This window comes from Haliotis asinina, chromosome 3 (assembly GCF_037392515.1).
Source record: "Haliotis asinina isolate JCU_RB_2024 chromosome 3, JCU_Hal_asi_v2, whole genome shotgun sequence".
Taxonomy (NCBI): Eukaryota; Metazoa; Mollusca; class Gastropoda; order Lepetellida; family Haliotidae; genus Haliotis; species Haliotis asinina.
The window spans coordinates 86,685,321-86,709,930 of NC_090282.1; the positions used below are offsets into that span (position 1 = coordinate 86,685,321).

At 43.0% G+C, this 24,610-nt stretch overlaps 1 protein-coding gene across 1 annotated transcript in view; it reads left to right on the forward strand.

Annotated features, from left to right (window-relative positions):
* Positions 1-5,172: 5,172 nt before the first annotated feature.
* Positions 5,173-24,610, forward strand: part of LOC137278679 (A disintegrin and metalloproteinase with thrombospondin motifs 9-like) — a 79,564-nt gene continuing 60,126 nt past the window's right edge. Inside the window, exon 1 of the mRNA XM_067811184.1 lies at positions 5,173-5,798. Within this exon, the coding sequence (XP_067667285.1) occupies positions 5,785-5,798 (14 nt within the window). The 5' untranslated portion in view covers positions 5,173-5,784. The remainder of the gene's footprint in view (positions 5,799-24,610) is intronic.

Sequence of the window (24,610 nt, forward strand, 5' to 3'; positions counted from 1 at the left end):
GACGTACAAATGGGGACAGTTTCGACTTTGTGTTTGCTTAGGCTGTAGTTTAACCCCATATGTCAGAAGTCACCGGATTCAGTTCAGGTATCTAGCACATTTACTGCTAACACTGAGAGTACTGTAGTGAACACGTGCACCCTGGGACTGTGCATCGTGATCAGCTGATAAGGCAGATCGGAATCAGGAGTGGTTGAGGCGTAGCAGGGACGGTTGACGCGAACAGCTAGTTACGGTGTTTGTGTTAGAGTTGTGTAGACAACGCGCTACTGAATGTTATACAACATAGATATGTTACACATGGAATGCAGTCTATATTCATCATGCACGGTAGACACCTTCAGTGAGAAAGCATTCTATTCCTGATCTATGCGGGTATGTTATGGGCTGGGTGAGTCGACTAATGTCTATGTATATAGATATGCAAGAGCACGGGCTAGTACATTCTTTCTGTTGGCAGCTAGCCGTCCATGATGGCAGGCGACACACGACAGAACATGCACATTACCGCCGATACAAAGCTGCATCATTTCCATTCGAGGTACTTTTTTGTAGCGTGAAAACACAGATCGATGTTGTTATCATACCTTTCACCTTTTTACGTATAGTGAATAATCCTGTCTTTGCGATTCATTATTTTCACTGCCCTCTGTCTCTACTGTGTAGCTATAAAGATAAAAACCACTGTTTGAGTTTCACGTTCGTTTATGAAGAGTCTCAATTTTCTTCTCACACAGAAATCATGGCTTTGTCTGGCTTATAAAAGCTGGGCTAAACTGATTTGTCAGTTTGAAAGGTTATAGTGCCAGCAGAGCGTTTGTAACGCCATGGTCCACAAGGCCCTGGTTAAGGTCAGCACAATATATACCGTACAATAACCAAACCCCTGATACAACACACCGGGCTTTTACAACAATACAACTGTCGCCCAATTACAGACATACCTGATGCACCTACAGGGCTGTGTGCCAGATTCATATACTTTACACGTCTGCAGTTCTATCAGGGGCGAAGGAAAGACATATCTTATAACACACACACAACCCGTTAACTCTAAGCATTAATTTAGGTAGCGAAACTCTGACACGTGAAAATCCATTGTTTTTTGTGTGCTATCGCAATCTAATTTCCATTACTTTCCATTAACAGTTTAGTTACATAGCGAGGGTTTAGTCTGACAGCACTCCCTGAGAGGTATACAGGAACATTTTCTGAAGAATGTCCATCAACAATGGTTAACAGATTTAGCCACACTTGTATGTATACCTGCACCAAGGGTATTGTGACACAGCTAGATATACAGCAAAGATCCGACTTTCCAGATTGTCAACATGCACTCAAGCAATCCGAACATAGGTTTTCGCCATGACGGCGAAAGGACCTATCCCCGGGGATTTCACAATATCGGTGTACTGACGTGACCACTGTAACACATGATTGCTTAATCTTACGATCGATATTTCATTCCCGTTTCTCGCTCTTTGTCATTATTTATCTCCCGAAGTTCAGTGGCAACCCTATCACATATAGAAGTGCTTGTGTCAGCTGGACCACTGCGGGCATGCAGAGCTTGTGTTGTAGGTGTTGTGTTACACCTTACATGTCGGTGGAATCAAGTAATGGCGAAATCATGCAACTAGTCCCTCGGCGGGGATAAGGTGGAATGAGAAAATACCCTTTTTTCAACAGCCAACTGGCAAAAGTTCGATTTTCTCTATTGGTTTATTACAAAGCTGAGCTTTACAGCACAGCTACACAAAGAAGAATGCCTGCAATGGATTTGTGGAGAACTTCCGGCTCGGAGGGGGATGATGATGATGATGATGATGATGATGATGATGACGATGATGATGATGACGATGATGATGATGACGATGATGATGATAATGATAGAATAGAATGCTCCTGAGAACAATTTAGCGTCTTGTTCTCGGACAGTAATTGAACTCTTTCGCTCAGTAGCTAAAGTTTTTACATATTTCCCAACTTGCTGACGGCTGAGGGGATGATGTAAATCCAGCTAGGGTCCATGCAGGTAGCAAAAGTACTGTAAGTCCCCATGGTCCCTAGTATGGTGATCTACCTTCAGCTGTTAGCAATCTATAGCCCAGTTTATATTGTATTGTCCTCTATAGATAAATTGTTTTAGGCATAGCTACTAGTTTTACATTCTTTTCTGTGACGTTCTAGTTGTTTTACTGTCTTTCGTAGACAGGTTTTGTAATACTCATATATTCCATTTTAATGTTATGTTCCCGTCATGATATGGCTGAAACATTGCCGATGTGACCTTAAATATTAACTCACTCACTCACCCAGTTCCAGACAATCAACACTGCATCAATAACAGAACAACAAAACGTTTTACTTTCAACGCTAACGTCCCCTGCGATGATGGTTTGACGTTACACGTTTTCTGAGGAGACTAACGTAAAACATAATTATATATTCATTCACTATGCATGTTCGTGTCAACACTAGTTGTATGGGCTGTTTGTCTTGTGTGGGTCTGTTGTTGCTGAGGTCAAATGAATGGTTGCACTGGATTTGTAAGCCGTCATTGCTTTCACCTCTAGCGGTAGTTTCAGATCGCAGCGGTTTGTGTTCACCCGTGGCAGTGGTTTCAGATCCCAGTGGTTGTGTTCACCCGTGGCAGTGGTTTGTGGTTTCAGATCCCAGTGGTTCTGTTCACTCGTGGCAGTGGTTTCAGATATCAGTGGTTGTGTTCACCTACGTGAACGGTGTCAATTCCTGTGGACATTCTGGATTAGTACAATAGATTCCAAGCAAACTGGTTGTAGCATTAGATATGGGGTGGTCAGGCTCAGCCATACACACACATCGGGCATTGCGGAATACACTAAAGCTGTCGTCCAACAGGAGAAGCGGCCTTGTTCATAATGTTGGACCATCAAGCTCACTTGCTACCGATTTTGGAGCAATACTTTGTGGACGTTTTACATAAATAATTATCTAAATCAACAGGTTGACAAAATGAGTTTGTTCATGGAGAATGTATATACCAAAAGTTGTGTGTATTAGTAGACTTCCGCCATTTCTATGTCCTGTATAATACCACTTAGGTTTTTGCCTACAGTCAGTTGTATTGAGGCATTACCTACAACACGACCTTGGCCGTTGGGGCGTTTTAGTGTCTAGTGAGTATTTTAGTATCCACCGTCTGTTACGTCTCTAACTTTTGACAAAGGAAGTGATGTATGGCATTTCAGTCTCCATAACGAAATTAATAACGCTTTGGCACCACTTTCTCTTGCACAACGACCGTCAATCCCCGCAGCTATTTGCGATCAGCTGCTATTTCATCAGCATCCGTGATTGAAGGAGGGCAAAAATAACTCGTGTTCAGAAAAAAACTGTCTGTTAAAAGACGAATCGTAAAAACGCTCTATGAGTTTCCGGAAAGCTCTCATCACCGACTGTGTTAAAATCAGTTGTCTGAAATGGAGTCAATTACTGTATTCGTCGCATGGTCGTGGCTTGAGTCAAGCATTATCACTGACGATGCTCGACTCCATTCACGTTGAATGTTCCCCTCGTTTACGTAATTGGCAAAACACTGTCTGTGATCTACATTGGACTTACTGAAATACTCGCGACAAAAGACACAAATCGATCAGGGTGGTTGCGACAGTTACATAAATTCTCTGCCCAATCCATTTTCTGATGTGTATATCTAGATTTGCTCTAACCCGGAGCGCTGCCAGGAGTCTGGAAACAGTGGAGATAAGCAGGACAAGAGATCGCGCCTTGTGCAGTGCGGTGACCGGAGTGTATCACTCATCACTCATTCTCTACAGATTTACAGTGATCATGTAGATGTAATTATCCCTGCGAACAACACACTGGCGCTGGATTCGAATGTTCTTGAAAAAAGCGTTTAAATGCACTTTACCCAGCATTGAACGTGTTCCATGAAGTCTAATGTAGAAAAGCACTAGTGTACGAGCAATTGCAAAGCTTGTTGAGGCGCATGTGATGTGTTAGTTTGTTCATTAGGACATTTACGGATCCGGGTGGAGTTAGATTTAGGTTGGCTGAATGCTGCCTTGCCTCTTACAGCAAGCAATATTTCAGCAACCACAGGGACTTGAGAAGTTGGCTCTACACATTGTACCCACGTTGGACTCGAACTCATGGTACCATTATCAACTGATAGTGATTCATAAACACACGACATGATGTTTTTAATCGTACAAAAGAATAATTTATCTTAAGGAGAGATTTCGTATGAAGACGGTTATGTCGCCTTTTTCAGATGTATCAAAGTTATTGATTATTGCAATGCTGATACGCATTAAGAAGGGAATGCAGCTATACAGTATGCCTGAGGTACGAGAGACCGCTGACGGCAACTGATTATATGTGAATGTGAGAGTTGTCAATACTCACTCAGCTAATTACATTTGGATCACAAACCCCATGTGAAACTCACCGCTAGGGTACCAGACAACACTACGTCAGCCAGGTCTGCACTTCCCACTGATTGCCCCTCTGTGTACACATGTATTTCAGTAACAGTGAGAATTAATCGTGGCCATCAGGACAAACTGCGTGCCCGGTGTAATCCACATGGGATCAGAGGCTATTTTGAGCACGTGAAATGCACTTGCAATGGGCTTCTGCAATATCCACTCACTGCTGAATGACGTGTTCAAATATTTCTGCAGGATAATCTTTTTTGTTAGTTTCAGTGGGCACTAAATGAAAGCCCAGCCTTCCACATACTACACATACAGACATGAGTATGTATCAGGTGATTATACTGGGTTACCGTTTGCACACTCGTGTCCGATTTACAAAGCCTGGTGACCTTTCATATTAACACAGTGTACATTTTCATAACATTGGATCTTGGAATTTCCAAGTCTCATCGTGATGACTTAGACAAATGTATAACTATGTGCAACGACCCTCTCTCTCCCTGCCTTGAGCAGACTTCTTGCTACCACACCGGAGATACACTGGGACTCTCCCAAACTGAGCACCCAGTCATACCGGTGTCGTCAGTCAAAACACCCGCTAATACCTCCATGGGCAACTGTTTTCAGTCAAACACCCTTTTAGTATCGTAGCGTTTCTCATCCTTACCCTCCACCTTTCTTCTATAATCTCAGTGACATGGAGTTTCCTGTTCAGTAATTTATATCCGCCACATCACTGCCATCGCATCTGTAAATATGGCTTGAGCTTCAATTTGCCACTGGCAAGGATGGAAGTCCCTGTAAAAATGTTGGATTTAATTTCCCGGTCGCATGTGAGTTCGAGAAGTAACTCCGTATAACGATACAGTATATGTATAGCGGAGATACACCGACTCTCCTCGTCTACAATCCCACAATATAGCGGGTTACGTCTCCCGCTCGTCAGAGACCTCAGTCGGGGGCACATCGAGGACAAGGCGATTGTTCCGAGAGGGCCGACTGTAAGTAGCGGCTGTGAACGAACGGCGGCTCGGGAGAAGCTCTATCTGTCGGCTCGCGAGCTCGAAGCGCGGTTGTATCTCACTGGAAAAGCAGAAGAGTGAAATCATTCAAGTGAATGTCCCTAAGCGATTGCGCTGTGGGGTTAGCGCTGTGGATTACCAGTCGTCCAGCGCTATGATTGTGTGTCGACAATACCAGTGGTTTTAGGATAACGTCGTTCTACTGCAGAAGGATACATAGGGATCTGTTTACCTATGATTGTCAGCTAGCATCTTTGGAGACTTACGGAGCCACGAGCTCTCCTGCAGGTGATTGGGAGATTAAAGGAGCCGATTTCAAGATGGATAAATCAAGGTAAATTATAATTGTGATAATATGATATGTAATCTCTCGACTGTGAGATTTCTCTGTTCAGTAAGCGAGCAGCCACTGAGAAAATCGTCGTTAGGATTGTATCGGGAAGTTAATGCATGTTATTTGAAAATCATTTATAGGTACTTGTACTTGTAAGGCGTGGGTTTTATTGCATCGCGTGGCCTGTATCAAACAGGCAGAGCCGCAAAAGAAAATTGTATTCTTGCGCTTGCTTCTATTTCACTGTTTGTTCTGCTTTACTGATATCTGAGAACATGTGTCCGAACTTTGAAACCAGAGAATATGAAAATGTTACAAACTGAAACCGTCTGGTTGTTGGGTATATTTTCTTGTCAAATAAATATATTGATAGTGTCATAAACCCCCGAGATGGTAGAACCAACCGTTACCGAACAGCTTCGAGGACCGACAAATCCCTGACTGAGGAACACGTTCTGCCGTGAAACAATGGGCGAATGCAGCTATACGGCATTAAAGTCTTACTGGATGCAATTATGCAAAACCTGGCTCTGACTGAATGCTGTTTGAAAACTGCCAGAAATAGTGAATTAGTGAAAACCCTTAGGGTCTGGTAGTGTTCAAAGTGTTCCTGTTATGTGACCTAATGTAGTGCTGAGACATTAGAAGGAGGAACTGAAGCATGGATCTTCCCATGTGTAACTGCAGATCTGTCCTGAAATGTCAGCAGCACATTTGTCGCATGCAGTTCTTATGCAACTACATATATCGCCTCGTTGTTTTACCATCACGAGGATTAGGGTTAACCCTTCCCCTACAGAACCTTCATGATGGACACCTTTATCAGTGCACTGGCTGTGTAAGAAAAGAATTTGTATTACTTTTTAAGGTTTCCTAGTCTCAGAGCTAAGTTTTGGCTGAATAGGATAGCCACATTTGATTTAGAGTCGATTCAGACTTGAAAACGTGAGCATGTAAAGATTGCGAATCACGCACTGAGTGGCGCAGAAGGACGCTGAATATGAAAGTGTTCAGTGAAGGCACGACCCCCACTAGATTGGCTTCTCGAAAGATTATGCTCATTGTGCAACCACTATTCCAAACATTCTAGCCTGTCCATAGCAGTGGGGTAAATACTGAACATGTAATTCGATCTCTTTGCCTGTGTGAAAAACAGCTGTCATCAAAGCCCGCTGCAGAATGTTTTGAGAGGCATTCGTTCCCGGTTGTGCGACAGTGTAGTGACAGTTGTACTAGGAGATTTGCTCTGCATTAAATATAAGTACAAGAAATTATTGAACTGTGAGCATGCTGTTGTCAGCATTAACTTCTTCACAAACAGCCGTTCTGTAGAAAACAAACATCGGTCTATACATGTTGTTGTTTGGTAGAAGGCACATGGTATTTAAGCCACTATAGTAATTATAGTTCAGTATTTAAACGGCACGCTGTAGCAGTTCATATGTACGCAATGTTATCTGTACTCATTGTATATGTTTCAGCTTACAATGGTACAATTTGTAAAACGTAGATGGTGTACACAGTTGTAGTTGTAGCAGCTCTAACAACGTCTTCTCAGTACTTGTGGTCTTGTTTCAACCTCCAGTCAGTTGTCACTAGATTCGGGGGACCTGTAGAGAACTCTTGAAATTCAGACCGGCAATAATCGATAGTGTTTTCAGTTGCATATAACGGGCAGTATTGAAAATAGAGAGCATGGCTCCTGCTGCCTCGCACAGATAAAGAGTAAAACGTCAAACAGAAGCGGAATCTCGCCAGTGATCACGTGACGACGGGAGGTTCATTCACTGGTGTGTTAGGTTAACTAACCACTCTTACTGTAGCAAGGCATATATGTGATGTAATCACGACAATGGGAATAACGTTTGATAGACGTGTTCCTATTAATCTATAAAGTACCAAACCGAGTCCTTTCACATCAGTAGAAGAGCTTACCTTTCCTGCCAGATCCTTTACAGTAAACATTAAGAGCGACCTAGAGGGTCAACATAGTAGATATAGTGGCCGTAAAGAGAACCCAACATCGTAGACGTAGTAACCGGAAGGAAAGTCAACATCGTAGATACAGCAGCTTTAAAGTGAAGTCAGCATCGTAAATATAACAACCGTAAAGAGTGTGGTCAGCATCGTACATACAGCAACCGTTAAGAGCGTGGTCAACATCGTATATACAGCAACCGTTAAGAGCGTGGTCAACATCGTACATACAGCAACCGTTAAGAGCGTGGTCAACATCGTATATACAGCAACCGTTAAGAGCGTGGTCAACATCGTACATACAGCAACCGTTAACAGCGTGGTCAACATCGTATATACAGCAACCGTTAAGAGCGTGGTCAACATCGTACATACAGCAACCGTAAAGAGCGTGGTCAACATCGTATATATAGCAACCGTTAAGAGCGTGGTCAACATCGTATATATAGCAACCGTTAAGAGCGTGGTCAACATCGTACATACAGCAACCGTTAAGAGCGTGGTCAACATCGTACATACAGCAACCGTTAAGAGCGTGGTCAACATCGTATATATAGCAACCGTTAAGAGCGTGGTCAACATCGTATATATAGCAACCGTTAAGAGCGTGGTCAACATCGTATATATAGCAACCGTTAAGAGCGTGGTCAACATCGTATATATAGCAACCGTTAAGAGCGTGATCAACATCTTATATATAGCAACCGTTAAGAGCGTGGTCAACATCGTATATACAGCAACCGTTAAGAGCGTGGTGAACATCGTATATACAGCAACCGTTAAGAGCATGGTCAACATCGTATATATAGCAACCGTTAAGAGCGTGATCAACATCGTATATATAGCAACCGTTAAGAGCGTGGTCAACATCGTATATATAGCAACCGTTAAGAGCGTGGTCAACATCGTATATATAGCAACCGTTAAGAGCGTGGTCAACATCGTATATAAAGCAACCGTTAAGAGCGTGGTCAACATCGTATATAAAGCAACCGTTAAGAGCGTGGTCAACATCGTACATATAGCAACCGTTAAGAGCGTGGTCAACATCGTATATAAAGCAACCGTTAAGAGCGTGGTCAACATCGTATATAAAGCAACCGTTAAGAGCGTGGTCAACATCGTATATACAGCAACCGTTAAGAGCGTGGTCAACATCGTATATATAGCAACCGTTAAGAGCGTGGTCAACATCGTATATATAGCAACCGTTAAGAGCGTGGTCAACATCGTATATATAGCAACCGTTAAGAGCGTGGTCAACATCGTATATATAGCAACCGTTAAGAGCGTGATCAACATCGTATATATAGCAACCGTTAAGAGCGTGGTCAACATCGTATATATAGCAACCGTTAAGAGCGTGGTCAACATCGTATATATAGCAACCGTTAAGAGCGTGATCAACATCGTATATATAGCAACCGTTAAGAGCGTGGTCAACATCGTATATATAGCAACCGTTAAGAGCGTGGTCAACATCGTATATAAAGCAACCGTTAAGAGCGTGGTCAACATCGTATATAAAGCAACCGTTAAGAGCGTGGTCAACATCGTACATATAGCAACCGTTAAGAGCGTGGTCAACATCGTATATAAAGCAACCGTTAAGAGCGTGGTCAACATCGTATATAAAGCAACCGTTAAGAGCGTGGTCAACATCGTACATATAGCAACCGTTAAGAGCGTGGTCAACATCGTATATAAAGCAACCGTTAAGAGCGTGGTCAACATCGTATATATAGCAACCGTTAAGAGCGTGGTCAACATCGTATATATAGCAACCGTTAAGAGCGTGGTCAACATCGTACATATAGCAACCGTTAAGAGCGTGGTCAACATCGTATATATAGCAACCGTTAAGAGCGTGGTCAACATCGTATATAAAGCAACCGTTAAGAGCGTGGTCAACATCGTACATATAGCAACCGTTAAGAGCGTGGTCAACATCGTATATATAGCAACCGTTAAGAGCGTGGTCAACATCGTATATATAGCAACCGTTAAGAGCGTGGTCAAGATCGTATATACATCAACCGTTAAGAGCGTGGTCAACATCGTATATATAGCAACCGTTAAGAGCGTGGTCAACATTGTATATATAGCAACCGTTAAGAGCGTGGTCAACATCGTATATACAGCAACCGTTAAGAGCGTGGTCAACATCGTATATACAGCAACCGTTAAGAGCGTGGTCAGCATCGCATATATAGCAACCGTTAAGAGCGTGATCAACATCGTATATATAGCAACCGTTAAGAGCGTGGTCAACATCGTATATATAGCAACCGTTAAGAGCGTGGTCAACATCGTACATACAGCAACCGTTAAGAGCGTGGTCAACATCGTACATACAGCAACCGTTAAGAGCGTGGTCAACATCGTACATACAGCAACCGTTAAGAGCGTGGTCAACATCGTATATATAGCAACCGTTAAGAGCGTGGTCAACATCGTATATATAGCAACCGTTAAGAGCGTGGTCAACATCGTACATACAGCAACCGTTAAGAGCGTGGTCAACATCGTATATACAGCAACCGTTAAGAGCGTGGTCAGCATCGCATATATAGCAACCGTTAAGAGCGTGGTCAACATCGTATATATAGCAACCGTTAAGAGCGTGGTCAACATCGTATATATAGCAACCGTTAAGAGCGTGGTCAACATCGTACATACAGCAACCGTTAAGAGCGTGGTCAACATCGTACATACAGCAACCGTTAAGAGCGTGGTCAACATCGTACATACAGCAACCGTTAAGAGCGTGGTCAACATCGTATATATAGCAACCGTTAAGAGCGTGGTCAACATCGTACATACAGCAATCGTTAAGAGCGTGGTCAACATCGTATATATAGCAACCGTTAAGAGCGTGGTCAACATTGTATATACAGCAACCGTTAAGAGCGTGGTCAACATCGTATATATAGCAACCGTTAAGAGCGTGGTCAACATCGTATATACATCAACCGTTAAGAGCGTGGTCAACATCGTATATATAGCAACCGTTAAGAGCGTGGTCAACATCGTATATACAGCAACCGTTAAGAGCGTGGTCAACATCGTAGATACAGCAACCGTTAAGAGCGTGGTCAACATCGTATATATAGCAACCGTTAAGAGCGTGGTCAACATCGTGTATATAGCAACCGTTAAGAGCGTGGTCAACATCGTATATATAGCAACCGTTAAGAGCGTGGTCAACATCGTACATACAGCAACCGTTAAGAGCGTGGTCAACATCGTACATACAGCAACCGTTAAGAGCGTGGTCAACATCGTATATATAGCAACCGTTAAGAGCGTGGTCAACATCGTGTATATAGCAACCGTTAAGAGCGTGGTCAACATCGTATATATAGCAACCGTTAAGAGCGTGGTCAACATCGTACATACAGCAACCGTTAAGAGCGTGGTCAACATCGTATATATAGCAACCGTTAAGAGCGTGGTCAACATCGTACATACAGCAACCGTTAAGAGCGTGGTCAACATCGTATATATAGCAACCGTTAAGAGCGTGGTCAACATCGTACATACAGCAACCGTTAAGAGCGTGGTCAACATCGTACATACAGCAACCGTTAAGAGCGTGGTCAACATCGTATATATAGCAACCGTTAAGAGCGTGGTCAACATCGTGTATATAGCAACCGTTAAGAGCGCGGTCAACATCGTATATATAGCAACTGTAAGGAGATGTCAACATCGTATTATATATAGCAACCGTAAAGTGGGGTCAACATCGTATATATAGTAACCGTGGGGTCAACATCGTAGATACAGTAACCGTAAAGTGGGGCCAACATCGTAGATATAGTAACCGTAATGTGGAGTCAACATCGTATATACAGCAACCATAAGTGGGGTCAATATCGTAGATACAGTAACCGTAAAGTGGGGCCAACATCGTAGATACAGCAACCGTGAAGTGGGGCCAACATCGTAGATACAGCAACCGTACAGTGGGGCCAACATCGTAGATACAGCAACCGTAAAGTGGGGCCAACATCGTAGATACAGCAACTGTAAAGTGGGGCCAACATCGTAGATACAGCAACCTGGAATTAGGGGAACATCGTAGGCGTAGTAACCGTACGAGTAATCAGTATTGCAAACAGTAGTCCCCGGGATAACAGCGGTGTGGTATGTGCCTCGGTGACAGTATATAGCCCTGACATAAACCCAAGTATTCACACGTCTCTGTGTACTCAGACATGCATGTTACCAAACCCAATCAATACACACCTCCTGGACTAAAGCCTGCAACAGATAAACTGATAACAGACACTGTATGCTCCGTATACTGGTTGTAGTCACGTGACCATGCAGTTCACACCATGCTACTTATCGTAATCCTGGTATGTGTTTAAGTGCTGTCGTACTTGGATTTGACATACAGATCGTTAATTCGTTCAATGGGGTTATTGATTAATACGTCGGCGACACTGTCCCCACAACTACGTGGTCCAGATATTGACCAATAGGACCAGAACTACTCCTCAAGCCGTTCAGGTGAAATAGTCTTAAATATCCACAGCATTAACTTTGTTTGGTAGGTAAGAACAGTATCAACCATAAAGACTGTATACTACTATTTTGACATCTAGAGGAAGGAACCATTCCTGGCACAGATCATATGTACAACCATCTCTGTTGTCTGTGTTTACGTCTCTAATCTTTAGAATAACATGCCAGTAATAGACAAGAGAACACTACACACGGGTCCTATAACTAATGGTTAGAGATTCTTATCTAGTAACAAATATCTAATTGTCTCAGGTTCGAATAACTACAAGATTCACTAATACATTTGTGAGCGGCTATAGAGAGATATGTTCACGAATTTGGATGAGGTCGTATTAGTGTTCCAGACACTCACTCACTCACTCACTCACTGACGCGACAGTGATGTTTTCTTTCAGAGACGCCCTGCACTGAATACTGTGGGTCGAGCTTTGGTTCTTTGCAGGCGATATCGGGGATTCAGCTGTAGGTGACATCGCTTATTCAATTTGACACTAAACATAAAATGAGGCTTGTCAGATGTTGATCAGCCATAACCTATGATGGAGATAAAACCAAATCACGTCCTGCTACTTCCGTCCCGTACTGAGTGTGAAGGGCAAGATAAAACTAAATCACGTCCTGCTACTTCCGTCCCGTACTGAGTGTGAAGGGCAAGATAAAACTAAATCACGTCCTGCTACTTCCGTCCCGTACTGAGTGTGAAGGGCAAGATAAAACCAAATCACGTCCTGCTACTTCCGTCCCGTACTGAGTGTGAAGGGCAAGATAAAACTAAATCACGTCCTGCTACTTCCGTCCCGTACTGAGTGTGAAGGGCAAGATAAAACTAAATCACGTCTCGATCCTCCTGTTTCCCGAGCCGACGACATGACGGTTTCACCACACTCGTGCCCGAACATAAGCATGCCGAACAATGTTACCTGGATTTTGAATCAAGTTCACACATTAGCGTGCATTCACCTCACACCACGTATGCGCCAACACATGTAGTCAGTGTATATGGTACAGGTAGAACCGATCAAGAGACCCAAGCCCCATGCATGCCAGGCCAGTTACGCATGTCGTTGTATGCGGGCCCCCATTTGACGATATAGAACCACATGACATAACTTGCATTCATCTTCTAATTTGATTATGTAAATGTACTGTGCTAGGCATACGGAACGACAATCTCACACATTCTGACATTAACGGGCATGGACTGAACATATTTCGGTTATGTATGACTCGCATTTATGTCACCCCCTGCATAGTCTATTGGAGTGAGTAGCAACAATTTAGATGGGTTCACAATTTTGTAGTAGCAGGTGATGGGGCCATTGTAGTGGCTGTGCAAGCTGCTGCTGCAGAGTAAACTGACCGACAGGTGGTCGTCACTGTCGGCGTGGTGTGCGCTCGAACTTGACGGCGGTATTACAGGTGATTAGGATGACATCGTAAGTCAGATGGGCCACGAGTGCCACGGGCGTCTACAGCGCTGTTATGTGGTGTGCAGAGTTGCGTCCAAAGATCGGGATTTTGTCCACTATGTCTGATTATTGTTTTCTGGGCTTATCAGCCAAATATTCGTGATGCTTTCACTAAAGAAAAGACGTGCAGATTTATATCTGAGACCTGCACAGTGACCTGTCAGCAGACAAGAAATGTCATGAAACCAACTCTGGGTTGGTGTGGTCAAGTAATGCAATTAAGAAGCTTGTTTGTGTGATATTATGGCATCTCATAGGGTCAGTCTGTCCAGTTTTCGCAGTGCAGGGATGCCTCATTTAGTTCGCAGATCCTTCGTCCCAATACACATTTCGACCTGATGATAAGTCTTTCTTTTGGCAACTCATTTGATAAGATGAAATTTGACGACCCCGCACATTGGTATTTGTATGCAAATAAAGGTAACCCGCTGCAATACAACTCGGTTCAAACTTGATATACCCGAAATCATTCATTCAATGCGCCTCAGCAAGAGTATAACATCTTTATTCCTTAATACATCTACACCTGACTTGTTTTATTGCAGGCATATCTCTGATTGTGTGAAATCTTAAAGAACATCATACTGTTTACATGTCTTTTGGATATGACTGCAAAATTGTCCACGTTTACGAAGCTATAAACGAAGAACCCGGTTGGCAAACTCTGTAAATATATCGAAGTCAACTCGTATCAATAAATTCGTCATGCGCGATAACACAAGAGACTACGGATATACATATAAACAGAAAAAGACTGCCGATACCATACAACATCAGACACACGGTCCATCACACAAATCCGCTCAGACAAGGCCCTTTCATCAACCCCCGCCAACTCTGATTGCACAGTAATTAACGACAGTGGGTGTGGTCGACTTTTTTTCGGTTTATGGGAACATTAACGCAAGAAATTGCTTGGACTACAAAATGCCTTGGATTCACTAGCAGTTGATGCACATGTATAATATTTAAACAAGACCTCGTTGTTTCACGACCAGATGTACTGAAAACCCACATATATTGTCAGATATACCAGCTTTTAAGCTAAAATGATTCACAGATATAAAGGGATTGCTTAATATAATTATGTGGCGTGTATACCCAACAGCAACCCAGCACGACCGTAAGGCCGACTATCTTAGCATAACACAGGACGACTGGCATATTGAGTCACCCACCCATGCTGTGTGGACCCGTGGCAGATAAACGACTTAAGGGATTGGATGTCAGAAACAACCCGTTGCAGACAGCACGTTTAGGAGCGAACAGTGGTAGAAGACAATCTGAGACTTTACACTGTATCGCGACTCTCGGTCGGAGTTCCCAAGGGGATATTTGAGAACAATTCTCAATGAAGCAATTATACACTAGTTTCAACGTTTTAGCCTTGCTTTGTTCTTTGTGACAAGTGATTCCTGTGTCTACGATTGTGTCCTTGGCCCCGGAGGAGCATTGTAAGTGGGAGTATAGGTCGTGACGCCCACAGTACATGCAAAACACACGGTCAGGTCCTGACGTCACCACTCGTGGAATCGATGTTTTATTACATTTCACCGGTGACATGAACTTTACATGAACTGATTTAAAAGAAAGGACCGCCGGGCCTTTCTACCATTTCGGGGCACGTCATCAATTGTCAACATCGACGGGATCGTCTACGTTATGTAAGGAACGTACGTAGGGCGCAGACAATGTATTATCTAGGAACGTTTTTATGCTTCCTTTAGTTTATGAACAATTTATTTGGCACGGTACTACAATCATGTCGTATACGTTCCTGTTACAGTCACAATCTGACCACCTGCGTGACTCGATGTTACCAGCACTTACCCCTTCATGGACATGCAATTTAGCATTTCGCCGCCCATCTTGTCTGTCTCATCCAGAAATTCTTAAAGTATTGGCATTAAAATGATATGTTCTACAACGTAATCCCTTCGTCACATTTATATGTTTTGCCAAAGATATTCCGATCATGTTATCTCAGTTTCGTAGAAGTCCTTCACTTGGAATCTCCACCATCAAGCCATTGTTCGAATCCAAATTGGACCCGGGTCTAGCTTGTTGATGCTGTGGAAGAGATGGAAGTCGGACGGAGTCAGATCAGAAGAATTAGTTGGCAGTAAAGAACTTTAAAGCCACACCAGCGTAATGTAGCCATGTGAATGACTGATTTGGGCACTGTTGCAGTGTTCAGATGGAAAGGCAAAGCGTTTCTCAAGTTCCCACGTCTTAAGTTCATACTGTAATTTCTCCAGAATTGCAACAATATATGTTCTGTTTTTGTCTTCACCGATGATAAGGCAGCTTTGTCCTTCTTTGTCGGAGGTGATGTTAAATGCTTCCCCTATTTCGCCTGTTGTTTGAAGTAGTGCTGAAAGTGGTGAACCCAGGCTCCATGTGGAGCCACAAATAGTTCAGAGCTAATGGGATGCTCAGTCATGTGAGGTTCCGTTATTGTGGACATAGTTTCGTGGTTAGTGTTGCATTTTCCAGCTGTTACCAACACCTACCTGTTCTACTAACTTCGGACCCCGACACCGTTCCTCTGAACTGACCCAGCCTTTCTGTGCAGGATATTACTTTATGTCTCTAACCATTACGCAATCCTTCAATGTAAGGTTCGGCACTCAAACAACCTTCGTCGCATATATTTCCCATACGGTGTTACTCCGACCCTACTGGTTTGTCCTGGGGGACCACGCCCAGGCTGTGACTAGGTCGGGGGTGGCGCCACATCAGTAAGAGTAAGAACTGGAGGGTTGGAGATGGACTACTAGGCGATACGTTACATAATATATAACAGTTTCAAAACCAAGCAAATAATTCTTCTATACATACAAGAGCAGATTTTGCTTTGTGCAACAACAGATACCTATAGATACTTGAGCCTACTGACTTCCAGACATACTCTATCATACAGCATCACATATCAGACAATGTGATGCGACTTGAGGAAGGAGGATCGATAGAACTGCCGCCAGATTCTTGTGATATATACAACTGGCGAATTGTGCTGCTTACCGAGGCCTGCTGGGGTCGTGAAATACGTGATTCGGGGCTGGACCTAGCTCAGCAAGGAAAACGGTTACTAATGGCCTGGTTGTGTATCCATTAATCAACATTTACTACAATGGTTGATGGGCAAACGTTACCAAAATTACATCTTGGTGGGAGGATTACAAAGACAGATTAAACATACAATGGAATTATTTTACTATTCATCAACTAAATTGTGGTCACATATAATCGCCAGATATGTACTTGTGAAGTAACAGTAGATTATTTGAAGTAACAGTAGATTATTTGAAGTAACAGTAGGTTTTTTGAAGAGCCAAAATACTAATGCTGCCATATATGTTGTGATCATGATAAAATACCCACAAGTGCTGTACTGTGAGTGCTGCAGACATTGTTACGTTTATAAGGTTAAACAGCCACGCGTAGAAACAATATCATGGGATCTCGCTAATCAAAGACGAACATACAAAGAAGCAAAGCTAGGTTAAGATTGCCGTCGTAATGAGACTGAGAACGACGGTGTGTCCCAGTTCAGTCGGATACGTTGACGCTGAATGTCGTAAATGGAAGCTCTGGTGGTGCTGAGAACGGTAAGACGAAAACGTCCTTAGGTCATGGACTTTGGGCTTTCTTGGTGAACTTCCTATACCATTGTTCTCCGGATTTCTTCTCACAAATGTCGAACGAATCAATGTCGCTTTCTGAGTGGTGCAGTAATGGATGTTGCATAAAACGACATTATGCAATGTGTGGAGGCCATTTCTGGTGTCCCCCGCCGTGATATTGATGGATGTTTTCTGAAAACGGCGTAAAGTTAAACTCGTTCACTTTTCATCCATAATTGATCCTGATATAATATATTGGTCCCCAGTGTCCGATGTTTGGCGTCAGAACCGAAATACAAGGATCGACTGGTCGTAATGTAAGACATTAGAATTAATTTCCATTGACGAATAGTTAATTATGTAGTTGCAGGGCAAGTCCTGTTTGGGGTACTCTAGTGATAATCACGGATAGAGATACAGCATTATTTAAGGGGAGCACTCGCACCCATTATGTTTAGTCTGATGCAGGATATAGGTCCCCGGAAGTTAAAGCCGTTAAAGCCGCAAAGAATGTCGCCCGTTTCATATTTTCCCCGAGTCTTCTTTTTAACCACAAACTCCATGCGCCACCCCAGTTTCAAAGAAGGGATGAGATTAGGGTTCTTGACCGAAACACGGAGAGGGGATGATATATGATAGATATATACTAGATCGTCTCCGTTGGCTCGCACAAGGATAACACTGTCTCACGGCAAAGAAGAAAAATAGAACATTAGTCCATTAGACGTTTAGTCCAAATGGAAGATGACGGTCACGAAATTATTCAGTCTAGAGCAGACAATCCAGTGATTCATTGTCCCGACACCGGTCCCACCATTGGTATGCTACCATATGACGTCGTCTTGTTTGTTCATCCTATCTGTTCTGGCAAACCCTCATGACAGTCACAGGCTGCTGCAAACCTGTTCTATCCCAGAATTCTCAACCAGCACGAAGTTACACAGTTCTTGTTGACAGACCCCTTTAAACATCCAGTTAAAATCATTCAAACACACCTTGAAGTTATAAGATATTTCCATGATAATAATAAAACCGATACAATCATAGTATACCCGAGTAACTGTCGAATGCTGTTCTACCCGGTGTTCCATAGCTTAGTTGTAGCTGGTAGCTTTCATAGCTTAGTTGTAGCTCGTAGCTTTCATAGCTTAGTTGTAGCACGTAGCTTCCATAGCTTAGTTGTAGCTGGTAGCTTTCATAGCTTAGTTGTAGCACGTAGCTTCCATAGCTTAGTTGTAGCTCGAAGCTTTCATAGCTTAGTCGTAGCTCGTAGCTTCCATAGCTTAGTTGTAGCTGGTAGCTTCCATAGCTTAGTTGTAGCTGGTAGCTTCCATAGCTTAGTTGTAACTGGTAGCTTCCATAGCTTAGTTGTAGCTCGTAGCTTTCATAGCTTAGTTGTAGCTCGTAGCTTTCATAGCTTAGTTGTAGCTGGTAGCTTTCATAGCTTAGTTGTAGCTCGAAGCTTCCATAGCTTATTTGTAACTCGAAGCTTTCATAGCTTAGTTGTAGCTCGTAGCTTTCATAGCTTATTTGTAGCTGGTAGCTTTCATAGCTTAGTTGTAGCTGGTAGCTTTCATAGCTTAGTTGTAGTACGTAGCTTCCATAGCTTAGTTGTAACTGGTAGCTTCCATAGCTTAGTTGTAGCTCGTAGCTTTCATAGCTTAGTTGTAGCTGGTAGCTTTCATAGCTTAGTTGTAGCTCATATTTTAAGCCATGATGACGCCAGGTATTTTATTACCACACATTTCTTGTAATATAAAAGTACACCGGCCCGGTGTCGGGAAATAACGTCACATACCACTGTAATCGACGTCACTGTGAATATAGTGACACCAGGTGTTCACTACTCCAGTCGTGACAGCGGCAGCGCTACAACAACTCTACGTTGCAAGTGCTACATATACACGTTCAGCAGGAACACTGACAATTGCTGCAGCTGTTGAGCGCCTGTAGAGACAGGTTGATTGAGCTCCGGCTATAAACATAACGCGGATCCTCCCACGCGGGGAAGAGGTATGGTATGTTCCACCAAGATAAAGATAGCTTTAGCAGGCGCTTAAACGAAAAACACGCGTAAAAACGAAACAGTTAGAATAGAGATGACTAAGCAAACGTGAAGTAGGTAATGAGGTCTATTTCTGGATCACTTTCAAATGTATTCTTCCGCACAATGAAATACGATCGTAAATATATAGCATAAATCTAGCCTACGATGGCGAGAATGCGCCTAGTCTTCTCAACATCAGTTGGTAGACTGGTTCACGCAAGGCCACCCTTGAGGAACCAAATTACTGTGGTAGCCTGTTGTTTCTCGGGTTTGTGTGTTTGTTAAAATACCAGAAGTATGTCCTAACGACTCCTTCAAATTGACGATTTAATGGAACTACGGATTTATGTCTTCATACTCACTGTTAACAATTTTGGACATCAAAATGTGAAATATACGATACAATATGACTGGACATGACGGTTTACCGTTAACATGTGTTACCTCTTTATACTGTGCTCATTTTGTCGAGATTGTCGAGATTGTCTATATTGGTAACCATATTTCTCGACTGATCAACAACAGTTCCGGATTCCTTTTTTCTTTCTTTTTTTCTTTTCTGTTTTTTTAGTAACATCTGCTTTAATCAATGATAACCAGTTTGATTTTACTCGTCATCGAGTTTGTGTCAGAGGACCGTAAAGTAACTCTTCTTGTACAAAGTACTGATGTGTTTGTGACGCATTTATTCGAGGTTTACCTAGTTTATCCAGCTAGGGTCGCAACTTCTCACCAGCTAGGGTCGCAACTTCTCACCAACTAGGGTCGCAACTTCTCACCAGCTAGGGTCGCAACTTCTCACCAGCTAGGGTCGCCTCGCGATGGCAGCATGAAAGCATCTTTTATGTAAATCATGATATGACGTTAAGAAAAGCTGATGCAATGGCTGTTACAAGTTGAATCTATTTAATTTTATTGTTTAACTTTGCCAATATCGTTATATATAACTGGCCATGTTTCGTATATCAGAGAACCGAAGTTATACTGGGAACTGAAGTTAACTGTAGTGTGGGTGTTTGGGGGTGATTGTTTTTACTGTTTTGCAAATGTGATAAATTCTATATTGTCATATCTATGTACATCTTGATACATTAATCGTAATTAGAAGGGTTATTCTGATAGCAGAACAAGTACATCAGTACATACTCATCCCGGGTTATAAGGGATTTTTGGCTCAGTCATTAGAACACCACAGTGTCAGATAAACTATTATATGCAAGTGTAAGTAATTAGTCGATTCTTATAGACTGAGACATGATTAGTTTACGATAGGAGTATACCACGTGACGTGTCTGTGACCAACTCATCCATACTGAGGGAAGCAAATAAGGAGACACCACTTCAGCGGAATGTACATTTATTTATTCTTTCTTTCTTTCTTTATTTATTATGAAAACTGGAAAATATTACAGGAACGCCTGAAATTTCCTGTGTTCCTTGATTTGTGTCTATGAGTATATATGTAAAGACGGGTTCAAGCCTCTCTGTGCTGGTGTCAATGTTGTTGTGTATGTCAGCAAAACTTACGACGGAGGTAAAACCACCAAACTTGTGTTCCTCTTTGTGAAATATAATTTTCACATTTCTGAATGATCTCCAGTAAACTCAGCACGTTTTACTCTTTCTTGCATAAGAACAAACAGAGCCAGCCAGACGTGCTTGTCCAAATCAGGGCAATTAGCATCTCCTGTCTAGCGGAAGACGTCTAATGCCAAACATGTGCTAAACACCCCACTTCGTGCTGCTTTAAGGGAGTTTTTCACCGCGCGATTTATTGCCGAAGTCTACACATTACGTGTCCCCTTCTCACGTTTCCACCGTCCTTGTTTGTCATGGCTCCCAACCACCTCCGATGTTGTGTGTTGACTGGCTCCTAATTGAGTCACCGAAAAACTGGTCACTTCCTCATGTAAGGCTTTAAATGTGTAATCAAAGCGTGCTCCTCTATGTAGAGTCAGCAAACGGTCCCTGGATGTTATCTGTCAAAGCAATGAACGTGCTCGGGCAGTCATCTGCTGTTACCATTCCGTGTATTACCTGTCACAACTGCAGAACCACAGCCAGCGCAGTTCGGCCAGGGTGAGGGCGGAACATGCAAATAAGCCATTGAAGGGGGTTCAATGAGGTAATAAAATGTTGGTCGGAGACATCAACTTGGATGCTCTACTCCGCATCATGCTACATTATAAGACATAGGTTAAGGGTTAAGGGTTATTGAGGTTACGGGGGAAAGGCTACGACGGACATTAAACTAGGATGGGCACTAGGGAGTGTTTGGGAGTGCATGTAGCTACTGTAATGAATTAGTGAGACGTACGCCATGGAGTATGTTCATATGAAGACGGTATGTGATGTTCTGAAAGCACTGAGTGACTCTAGACAGTGTCGATGTACCCTTTGTCGATCATGTGGATGCTGTTACATGGCAGTTTGAATGTATGTACACTGTATACTGTCGGGATACATACGATCTAACCAACATGTTGAAAACGTCTAATGTAACCAGCACTTGTTGCGGGCTCCTCTCTGGACGTTCACAGTTCCCCCTGCCACTCGTGCTACACGCAGACACGTATGCGAGAACAAAGCAACGGAATAATGTACCATTTCGGAAGGATCTAATGCAATATAAAGCTGAAAGGTGTTGCGATGAAATTTTAGTTTGGCGGCAGAAAGCACGTGGCACAGATGTGGCATTGTGTTAAAGAGTAGCCTTTTGACGCGTAATGTATTGTAGAATAATATTTTGAATGTACTAATCGTGGAAATGCAATTACTTTTGCTTACGAAAATTTCATTATGAAGAGATAAAGCGTTGGCAACAAAACAGTATGTCATTATCAGTGTACGTGTCAGGGCAATAATCAGTGTCCAGTCAGCAGCAGCCAGTGCGTCTCAGGACAATCATCCCTGCTCAGGACGTGTCAGGACAATAATCAGTGGCCTGTTCGTGTCAGGACAATAATCAGTGGCCAGTTCGTGTCATGACAACAATCAGTGGCCAGTTCGTATCAGGGCAATCATCAGTAGCCAGTTCGTGTCAGGGCAATCATCAGTAGCCAGTTCGTGTCAGGGCAATCATCAGTAGCCAGTTCGTGTCAGGGCAATAATCAGTGGCCTGTACATGTCAGGGCAACCATCAGAGTCCAGTCCGCATATAGTCTGCCCCTGGTCGTGATTCGTGGACTTATATATTTATACACAGTGGATGTACCATCCATTCAAAAATTTGACACCCTTTTGGGACTTTACACGGCAGTGTGCGACATTCTTGTCACAAATTGGTGTTACATTTGACTGTTGTTTTGTATGCGATAATGATGAATAGAGAAAACACTTGTATGGTTCAAGCTGGGTTTTTTCCCGTTCTGTGTTTGGATTTGTGTGGGAACTCGACACCAACACGTTGTGCATATACCTTATGGAGTGTTAACCTAGCTCCTTGTGTTTCCCAATAACTTTACACGTTTATCCCAGAAATAGCTGCATCAGAAAGCGCGACGCGGCCAGTGTTTCTGTCTTCATGTAACAGTGGTTAATGTGTCCACCCTGCTGTTTAGCTGCATTGCACACAATAACAAGGACGCGACGTAATGACTCCGGTGTACCGCAGTGGTACTGTAAATTTACTTCAAAATACACCCTGTGAAGGTCTGCGTTAGAACTGGTCCTCACCAACCCAGTTACACATTCCAGGGTGACTAACGGGATCGATTGGTCAGCCTCGGTCATCGTAGAAGGGTCATCATATCAAGATTGTTGAAGATGAATACTCATTATGTCAACAACTTTATTGCCTGATCCTGTCTCGAATTTCCAGACCGTCTACATATCACTACGTCTATTGAATATTGCTGAGTGCGACAACAAACAATAAACATCCATTTTCTGATGAAATCCAACCTTTTTGAAGCTGTTTTAAGTGACGTGCTGAACATGCTGATTCAGCAACTAGTCCAGACATCACATCCCAGTGCTACCTTGCTAATGACTCCGATCCCACCTGATATAACGTGGACCAGCATTCCCTCAATGCCAAAGGGTTATTGGTTTACAAAAGGTTCACTAAGCGATCCTGCTGATTCGCTCGGACTTCAGGATAAGCTTGGAGATACCCTGTGGATGTGTCTTCTATATGTCGATATGTGTATGTACCCTCTGTAGTAGTCGCAGCTGCTATAGTGGCTGTCGCAGTGGTGTAGCTGCAGATATAATACTAATAATAAGCCCCCTTATAACACGGCAATTTCGATGCTGTTATAATTTGACTGATATGCATTCTCTTTAAATTCTCAGCTCCTTGGGGAGTATACTACCAGGCCGTCCGTTTAGCGCTAGGCGGTTATCCGACGTGATTCATGCACAATGGGATCTCTTGTAATATAAGTGTGTTTGTTGGGGCGCCGATGTGCGCAGTCTGTCTGTGACATCACGAGGCGTTGCTTTTATGAGGATGTAGATGGAGGCGATCATAATGTCAGTCGAAACGGGAATCGAACTCAGAATCGTATCTTTCTTATATACTTAGAAACGAACGGTTTGTAACAGTTACTGTTTATACACGAACTCCACAATGATGTTCAAACACTGAGATAAGGCACATACACCATTGTCTACAAGTCTGTGAGCATCCATAGCCTTGTAGAGTGAGCTACATCAGCGATACACAGAATGCCGATGTGAGGTTCTGGGGGTTGGATGATGGGGAGGCTTTGTTAAGTTTACTGTTATTCTATTATAAGAAAGCAGTCGGGAATAGGCAGCAGGAATAGGCTAGTGAAAACGCGCTGTCAATGTTTGGTTTTGATATGTTATGTTGTCTAGAACGCTTGCAAGAATAGCAACGCGGTGTGGGGACAACACGCGGGGAGTGCAGTCGATACCTTTGAAACTGACAGGTAAAAGATACGATGTATTTGTAGTACACGGTAGCACCCATGATTAAATCGTATAGAGTTAACAGTGGTGCCAAAACTAAACAACAAACAGATATGGAGCGCCAGGCCTAACGCTGTAAAGCCGAACCCCAGGTGACACTCTCACAGGTGTATTAATAGCACTCGTCACCTGAGTATTTCATACAGATCCATCTCCTTAGCAGCAGACTGGGGAGATCGATGAACATGTGGTAGACTAACAACTATAGTCTCTGAAATCAAC